The 9,754-nt window shown below is 37.3% G+C and overlaps 1 protein-coding gene across 1 annotated transcript; it reads left to right on the top strand.

The window, feature by feature from the left end:
- Positions 1-1,922: 1,922 nt before the first annotated feature.
- Positions 1,923-9,731, top strand: LOC145283962 (putative amine oxidase [copper-containing]). Its single transcript, XM_080133061.1, has 3 exons — positions 1,923-2,024; positions 6,346-7,141; positions 7,199-9,731. The coding sequence occupies exons 1-3, from the start codon at positions 1,923-1,925 to the stop codon at positions 8,671-8,673; spliced, it is 2,373 nt and encodes a 790-aa protein (XP_079989187.1). The 3' UTR covers positions 8,674-9,731.
- The last annotated feature ends 23 nt before the right edge of the window (positions 9,732-9,754 follow it).

Raw genomic sequence — 9,754 nt, 5'->3', positions numbered from 1 at the left:
ACATCATTGCAACAATTACTTTATAATTAGAATGCAATTAATTATAGTCGCTAAGCGACATAATCAATATGGCTGGTCGAATGCAAGGGACATAACTCTGCTCAAAATCAGAGCAATGATGATAACTTTTGGCTACAAAGTTATTTTCTTATTAAAATATTTCTATGTGGTATTCAGCCACTTAGATTTGTTTTGTATTTTAATCTGATCTATGATAAAACTTGTTTTTTTTTTCACATAAAAGTAACAATGTACTGCATGCTTGCATATCATTGAACCTATCATTTCCGGTTAATGTGTTATTGACTTGACGAAGTCATAAAGAGACACAGCAACAATGATTTATTTCATTTTTAAGTATCTATATATTAATAGGATAACGTGCATGTTATTTATGTTGTGTGTCACGCGAGTGACTACCGTTTAATTGTCAGGGACTTCCATTTTTTGTAATAAATAATTTTACCATGAATTCTTCATGCGTTTTGGTTTCGGTTTCGATTATAGCTGATGGCACTTGTCATCTATTTGGTATAAAAAATTTTATCAAGAGTTCTTCATACGTTTTGGCTTCGGTTTCGAATATAGCTGAATGAACTCAAGTTTTATATATATATATATATATATATAGGAAATTTATTACTGTGAGTCCAGAATGAGTTTACAAATTGTTTCAACTAGAGGAAAATCCTCAAAGAGAGGAAAAATCCAACTAGCATCATCAGAATTCATAGAGTCCATCTATGAATTCTGATGATGCTAGTTGGATTTTTCCTCTCTTTGAGGATTTTCCTCTAGTTGAAACAATTTGTAAACTCATTCTGGACTCACAGTAATAAATTTCCTATATACTGCTCTGACTACACATTGAGCACTTTAGTCCGGTTTTTTTACCACTGGTAAATATATATATATATATATATATATATATATATATATATATATATATATATATATATATCTCGATAGAACATTAACTCTATACATATCGATAAAACATTAACTCATAACATATAATAATATATACGAAATCTGCAAGAATCAAAATATCATATTTAAGCGTACTTCACGACCTGGCTACGCCGGGCATCCCCGTTAGTTTAGATAAATACTTTTGCAGTGTTACCAAAAGAGCTACAATAATATCAGGGCGTCTCCATTTACGCTGAACCTGGGTAGAGAGTGGAGGCAATTGGACGAAATCTTCAGATAGACAAGTTAAAATTTAAAGCAGCATGTATTATTAGGATAATTAAACTAGTGTCGAAGGTCGTCAATGACTTACATCAAGACACCTTAGAGACGTACATTCAAGGATCGGTTTAGTGGTATTGCAACAACAGAGAGCAACGGCTCCAAGCTGAGTGTGTGTGTGTGTGTGTGTGTGTGTATGTGTGAAAGAGAGATAAAGATAGATAGAGAGATAGCGAGAGCGAGAGAAAGAAATAGCAAGAGAGAGAGAGAACGGGATGTATGTATGTATGTATGTATAGATAGATAGATATATAGATAGAAAGAGTTAGATAAATAAAGAGAGCGAGAGAGAGAGAGAGAGAAAGGGAGAGAGAGGTGGGACCGATCTCCGTTTTAGCCGTTGATTCTAGGGGTTCTTATTCAGATTCCAATATATCTGACAATTCGTCCGAGGAGAAGGAGGAGGAAGAGGAGGAGGAGGAGGAGGAGGAGGGGGGGGTAGAAATAATTTTCCCATCGCATAACGCCCAACCTTCACTGTCAGATATGGGCGTGATGAAAGATGTTCGCATATAACTGATTCAAAGAAACCACGGTGTGCTGTCTGTTTTGCGATTATTTACAAGAGCTACAAAGCGTGTGGCCGACGTCCTTTCATCCATCCAAAGCGATTACTGCAATGATGTGGGAAAATCCCAACGGCTAACAAGGGGTGTATATGTAAGGCTATGGCGTGGACGATCGTCATCTATGGTTACGAAATGTGGCCAATGAGCGCAGTTAATTTGTATAGGTTTGAAGTCTTCAACGACTTCTGCTTTAACTGCATTGTACGCTGCCACTCCGTGGATCGAGTACCTACCCATGTTTTCTGTTCATTTGCAGTCCGCCCTTCAAAATTATCTCAGATGGTTCGAGCATGAAGCGCGATGACCGGAAGAAGAGCTTATCCACGAGGTTCTTTCCCTTCTATATCTGGTTAGTCCAAACATATTGGTGGATATTTGAAAATCTACACGCCAATCATCAAATATTACCTGACAGCACTTTTAGACACACTGGCTGGCTTTCGACTCTGAAATCTCGCTTAGCTAGCCATATCGTGTGATGTAATTTACGATTGGCGAAAAGGAGTTGTGACTATCAGAAACTCTGTAGGAAGCGACTATCGGAGACTTGTGAAAGGACAGGATAGGCCTGGTTATGTAATTGGGATCCCTTCCTTCATGTTGTTAATGAATTGAATCGTAGTGTGATTGAAAATCAAAGGGTCGCATAATGATGAGGAAAATATACCGATATATATTAGTGAAAGAATGTAGATTTATTTACATAAATATACATGAGAAATAATAAGGATATAGATAGTAAGAATAAGAGTTCCTGGAGAATAAGAGTTCGTTGAGAAAGGAGTAACGTTACTTGCGGTTAAAGCTGATGGTTAGTCAGGAGAGTTGGTTGGCATGAGCAAGCCAACCAGGAACGCGCTCTATCACATCTCGACTTGTTGAAAGTTCAGCGGAAAAGAGGGAGAGATATAAGAAACAGGAAGTGACGTGGTCGTGTCGCTCTTCGGTTATCAGAGTTAAAGGGCGACAATCGAGTTAGCCTGGGAATTTCAATTCCCACAGACTCGGGAGGAAGCTGCGTCAACCCGAGCAGAATGATAGCTGGCGTAATTGAGTAATAGAAATTTTAAAGCATCCCATGTTGCCATTCAATTACACAATATTTAATGTTTTTTTTAGTATTGTCAATATTTTTGTTTGAAAAAGAAATACAAATTATATACTTTAATAAGCACGCCCCACGGTATTCCCCGGCCGAAAAAAAAAACGCTTTAATGTGATATTTATGTAATTCATGCAGATTTCGCATTTATTATTACAGAGCCAATTCTCTATTGATTATTATATTGTCCCTAATATATAGTAGTGATTTCACAAGTTAAAAATAAAAGCATATGACTTAGATGCCAACAGCATTATTCGTTACCATCTGAGCTAAGGACAGATGAATATTAAAACTTAAAAAAATAACTGACTTTAACATATAAATGTATATTTGTGCATGCGTACAGGAGCACTTTAAGTCGACTTAGGCTCACCGTACCAGTTTTTTTTAAATTTTAACCCCCTAGCAGCTATTTTACTGGCTAAAATCTAAATTGAATTTGTTTCAGAAATTTGCATCTCAGATATATATATATATATATATATATATATATAGAGAGAGAGAGATAGAGAGAGAGATAGAGAGAGAGATAGAGAGAGAGAGATAATAAAAATATGTGCAAAATATCTCTTAATTCTGAGTTTTTTTTTCTATTTTAATTCTTTTACGTAACCGTAATTTGCAATTAACTTAACAAGCCATCCATCTCTCAATTAACTATCTATGTATTGCTATCGCCATCTCTCGATATATGTTGATTTAATATCTCTAATATTTAAATAAAACGTGGTGCTTTTCTTTCCGTATTGATTTTTAATTGCTTAATTTTGCCATCCAATTTACATAGTGTGTTAATGCCGCCTATGAGTATATATGATATATTAGATGGTATGTTTACTTATGTATTATCTATAAATATAGTCTAGAAGTAAAGAGGCTTGTTATTTTATTTTGGCAAGACAGATGTTTTATTAGATATGCCACAGTTCATGATTTTTTATAAAGACTTCTACCATGTTATAACTATTTCTAACGGAGCAGTTCATAACTATTACGATAGTCTGACTGACGATGTATGTGCAACAGACAATTACCGCATGGTGGAATACATGGTCATCCACCCAGCGCGGCCGTAGCCGATATTGAACTTACTACACGAGTTTGTAGTGTAATTCAAATCTTGTAGATAGCTGAATAATGATGCTTTGCCAGGGCTATCAAGGGTATTTCTTATCGTGACGCCATTACTAGATGGGTGGGGGTCTACCATGGCTTAAGAGAGTTCCATCTACCTTGCAGAGAAGGATAGACAGCGCCAGTTTCTCAACCTGGTATTTTACCTCCCGGTACATACAGCGCTTCGCCTTCCCAAATGGTCACCCATCTGGTACTGGCCAGGCTCAACGATTGCTTAACTTCGGTGACATGGCGAGAACTGGTGTGTAAACGTAATTGTGTCGTATACATGGTCAAATGTAAAAAAAAAAGCAACGACCGACATAAAAAGAATCTTCGTTTTACTCAGGCATTTTTACAAAGGATACCTGTTTGACAATTCCTGTTTGTTTCTTTTGCGATTCATGTTCTCGAGTTGGCGAACCAATAATCTAATATTCTGCTTTAATGTGAGCAGGAACTCGCCATATCTGCAAGCATTTTCGACTCACTAGTCTTCATCAAGCACATGGTGAGTCATAAAATTAAAATTGGTGACTTTACCAAGAAAGTTGATTAAAACTATTAAAAAAAATCTCCCCGTCTTATATGTCACCTGTCGATCCCATTTACCAACATCTTATAGCACATGACCCCCGCCAAAAGATTCCAGAAACATTTAAAAGAAACACTGCTACTATCACCGTCTCAAACTGCAACCTACTGTGACCTCTGACCCTGTCGAATTCCGAATAGTCGTGATCGTCTTTCTTCCGAGAGTGCCCTACAAGTTTCTTTCGTGTCGCAGGCCTTGTTATCAGGTTGATATTTCGGCGTCCGCTGAAAATAATTAGCTGCACATGGAAGCAAAAAGAAAACAAACACAGATGTTCTAGTCTACTAAAGTTAATTCACAAAATTTACAAGTCTCTTACAGATGTACAATTGTTCAGTTCGATCTCATCAGACACACAGAAACAAACAAACACACACACACACACACACACACACACACACACTCCTGAATCTTATTCTTCGTTCTCTACGCAGCGATCGATGAATGAGGGGGTGGCGTTTCTTGGTTAGTGTTTCTTCCCTTAAGATTTGGCTCCGATCTGCGATATTTGGCGGGGGTATTTGCTTATATTTCGAGGGAAGGGTTAGTTGTGGTAAGCCGTCAAACAAATTATCGATCAACACGTCTTTCAGGGACGCCGCGATGTCTTGCACGGTCTGAGAATCTGTGATCATAACTCAATCCCATTCACATGCTCAAAGGGGTTAACAGTTGGACCCCTTGATCCGACCTCGTATTCAGAAAGCCAGACGTCCTTGAGTCGGGGTTCGCCAAATCAAGAACGAAATTATATTTCGTTCTAGGTGTAAAATGACATCCCTTGTCATTTTTCTCAAATAATAAAAATATGTCTGTTTTACAAAAACACAATAAATTCATCCCTTCAGCTAGGTTACCTGCCGCTGCCCGGGCACTCAATAATGCTTAACAGACAATACCAGCATTGTTGCCCGGCCTTACTCTGTGTTTCGGGGGTCTCAATCTCCCCCAATGGGGAGCTCCACCGCTTCCTGAGGTGGTCACGCCACACTACGCCTCCCTATCATTGAAGCCTGACTCATTCGAGCAAACAAACCCAACGATCGATACGAGGTGATGAGGGTATTCTAAAATGCTTTGAAACGATTTTAATCGATTTTCACAATAAATTCATAGACTTTTATTTTGTAACTCATAACTTACCCGACGAAGACTCATTAGAGTCAAAAAATTTGCAGATATGGCGCATTGCTGTTCACACTCGAACAGAACATTAGATCATTGGTTCGCAAACTCGAAATGGTTAGATAAAAAAGGAAGAAGCAGATATTCTCAAACACGCATTAAAGAAAAAATGCTGCCCAAATAATATACAAATTTAAGAATTATGTGAAGGAACTTTAAACTTGTTAACCGAATGAAATTATAACAAGCTACATCCCGGAAATCGACAAATTATAGCGCATTTATTTTTCTCCTCCCCGTCTCTCTTATTGTGTGTGTAATTTTTTTTTTAAATTTTAAGGTTCGTTTGTAAAAATGTTTAAATAAAGATATATGCTGATAGGGGTATACAAATATACATATTTGAATTACTAATTGAGTGAAATCAATTTTTGATGAAAGTAAAATAAATTATTTCTTTTTAACTGCTGATTTTTTCATCTAATTTACATAGTGTGTTCGTATAAAATGTAAACATGTATTTAAAATCTGTATGCATTAACATTTATTCTATTATATTTATTTTTGGTTTTGTTTTGCAGAGTTCGTCAAATATATTTTCAAAACAATTCAAAATGGAAAAAGATTGCTGCTTTCGAATTGTCGCCATCCTGTCGACGATAATTGCCGTGATACTTGCCATTTGCCTACTCATGGTTGGTGTGAAATATAACGAAAAAAGCGACACAAGAGCTTGCGCCGGTTCACCCGACCCGGTTCGAGACTTAGAAAACCCCGACTTCCTTGATGACCTCACGCCAACCGAAATGATCAACGTCCGCGATTATCTCTACCGTCAAAAATCTCTGAACATTCAGAACACCGAAAGCCAAAATCGCACTCACATTTTTACGATGACACTATTTCGCCACCCCAAACAAACAGTCCTCAAGTATCTTAACAGTAAGATATCGGCCCCAAAGCGGACGGCCAAAGTAGTTCTTTATCGTGGTGATCTACACCCCCCGCGCGTCGAAGAATACATCGTCGGTCCTGTAGATAAACCGGTAGAATACAAAATTTATAAAAACCCCGTGTATCGTCTCAACCCGATCCCTTTCACTTCTCGACCGGTAGATGATGTTGAGTACTATAAACTGATGGATTTTGCTAATCGGACACTTGAATATCTCTACCCGGTTTTGATAGGCAGTTATGGGCTCACCTATCACAATTGCACAGGGGACGCTAACTGCATCATAGCCAGTGAAGTAACTCCCCCGAACTTTTCAGTAGAGAATAGGACAGTCTGGATGATGACCTCCCGTAAAGTCGAAGGCTATTATATTCAACCGCTTGGACTTGATTTTCTAGTTGACCACAAAGCATTGAATGAAAGCGAATGGAGCGTGTTAATGATTTTTTACAACGGGCAAGTGTTTAGCAACCCCTAAGATCTCTTAACGAAATACCTCGCACAAACGATCAACAGAATAAGCGTCCCGAAACCAGACTTAACGAACTTGTTCTCGTCTTACAAGCAAAACCCCCACTCGTCGGCAATTCCACAGGCCGGTCCTCGTTTAATAGAACCCGCCGGTCGTAGATTTACGGTGAAAAATCAACAGATTGATTACATGAAGTGGTCGTTCAAGTTTGGCACTGATATTGCTTTGGGTCTCCGTTTAAACGATGTTCGATTTAATAATGAACGTTTAGCTTTCGAAATCATCCAATCAGAGACTTGTGTTTTTTACTCTGGCTTTAACCCGGTCACTTATACGAGCATCTATTACGACTCCTCGTGGCTTCTTGGATTGAATTCTATGCAGCTAACTCGAGGGGTTGACTGCCCAGACACAGCTGTATATTTAGACACTTATGTTTTCATGTATAATGAACCAATCCAAATTAAAAACGCTATTTGTATCTTCGAAAGCAATCCCGGCATTCCATTACGACGACATTACACCACGACACGAGCCGATGAAACGATATACGGTGGGATCGTAGATTACCACTTAGTAGTCAGGACTATGGCCGTCATCTGGAACTACGATTATGTATTCGACTTTAAGTTTCATCAAAATGGACAACTGGATGTGGTGGTCAGTTCAACCGGGTATGTGATGTCAATTTTTGCTGACACGAAAGAACTTAAGTACGCGAATGTAGTCGCCGATAATGTGGCGGCCTCGATACATCAACATCTTTTCCATTACAAGGTAGATTTGGATATTGGCGGTTTGTCCAACAGGTTCTCTTCGCTCGATATCAAGACGGAAACGGTATCGAGGCCAGATTTCTACCCAACAAACAAGACGCAGGCATACTTCGTCGAGAACCTCAGAAAGACAGAAAAAGACGCCGCTATAATGTACAATTTTAACGAACCCAAATACTACGTCTTTTACAAGAAGGATAACAAGAACAAATTCGGAAAAGATCGAGCGTATAGAATTATCAACGGTGGAATGTCCAAATTTTTGTTACCACAGACGGACGTTAACAGGGGAGCCAGTTGGAGCCAGTATCAAATAGCAGTGACGAAACAAAAAGACGAGGAAGTGGAAAGCTCTTCAATTTATCACCAATTCAATTCGATTGATCCGATTTTCATATTTGATGATTTTATCAATGACAATGAGTCGATTATCGATGAAGATCTCGTGGCCTGGGTTACAATGGGGATGCACCACATTCCGGGAACAGAGGACGTTCCTTCGACAACAACCAGTGCCACTCAATTGTATTTCTCTTTGAAGCCGCACAATTATTTTGACGAATGTCCAAGTCGTTTATCAAGCGACTCTGTCCATATTGGAGTCGGAGATAAAAATCAGGCCAAAATCGACACATCAAAAACATTTATAAACTTTAACTGCACACCAACATATGTCGGTTTTTCGAACTATGTTCCTGCTGCCTAATAAATATGATCGCAGATTATGGAGTCTGCTATGCCGAATCTCTATGCTACCGAATCTATTGTGTTCATTTATGCATTAAAACTATTGAGAAAATTATGTACATTCACTTCCTCTCCAGCTATGGGTAAAATAGAAACTTGTGTTTAATGTACCGTTTATAATAACTTGTTTACAATAGCTATTGTATTTCGGCATGAGATCGAAATGGTTGGTATGCTGTGAAGCGGAAAGACTAAATTAAATCAACTTCATTTATAAACCCTGTGTATGGCTTTATTGCCGGTCAATATTTTTTTAATTTTATTTTTGAAATTGATATAGAACACAGAGAAATATTTGTTCAAATTCCATAAAAATCAGGGAAATAAGGCATCTTATTATGCTCTTCCAGTGTACCAAATTTAATTTCTCTGCGTTTCACAGCAATTTCAAAATTAAAAAAATATATTGACCTGCAAGAAAGCGATACACAGGGTTTAATTAGTTATTATCGCAAGAGTGAAAACATATCGCAGCGCTTTTGTTTTCCTATATCAAAAATAGATCCCCCCCCAAAAAAAAAGAAAAAAACACTGGATAGTAAGAGTAAAAATATGTTTTTATTTTTGTTTAAAGTTTAGAAAATTTTTGCATTTACTCGAATAAGAATGGTAGTATTTTACGAGGTTTTTGCAGACGATTTCATTTTTTTTTTAATGTTTTTGTTTTAGTTTTACATTTACTAACCATCATTGAACCAGGAAGAACATTTATTGTTTGAAACTTCAAACATGGAAGACGTGCCATTTTATAATTCTGACATTTTTACTTTGGTTCGAAAATCGACCATTAATACCAGTGAAACACAAACAAACACACACCTATTATAGAAGGTTATTTACCCCAAAAGCGCATATAAAAAAGATAAATGGTTATCTGAAAAAAAAAAAAAAAATGACATATAATCTTTTCTAACGATATATCTCGTCACCAGAAAATGTATATATATATATATATATATTATTCCTTAATTGGAATTTTTTATTTTGAGATGAGCATTTTATGTTAATTTTATTTTTATTTCGGACTATTAGTCTCATCT

Source organism: Euprymna scolopes, chromosome 8 (assembly GCF_053919585.1).
Source record: "Euprymna scolopes isolate OS-2025 chromosome 8, ASM5391958v1, whole genome shotgun sequence".
NCBI classification, from domain to species: domain Eukaryota; kingdom Metazoa; phylum Mollusca; class Cephalopoda; order Sepiida; family Sepiolidae; genus Euprymna; species Euprymna scolopes.
The sequence above is the reverse complement of the archived record's forward strand: the minus strand, read 5'-3'. Positions and strand labels throughout refer to the sequence as shown.

Bases quoted from the DNA above. Each gene is read 5' to 3' on its own strand.
- LOC145283962 (XM_080133061.1), top strand. From the start codon at position 1,923: ATGGCGTGGACGATCGTCATCTATGGTTACGAAATGTGGCCAATGAGC. The intron at 2,025-6,345 runs GTACGCTGCCAC...TTTGTTTTGCAG, and splicing joins ACTTCTGCTTTAACTGCATT to AGTTCGTCAAATATATTTTC. The intron at 7,142-7,198 runs GCGAATGGAGCG...GCAACCCCTAAG, and splicing joins CCACAAAGCATTGAATGAAA to ATCTCTTAACGAAATACCTC.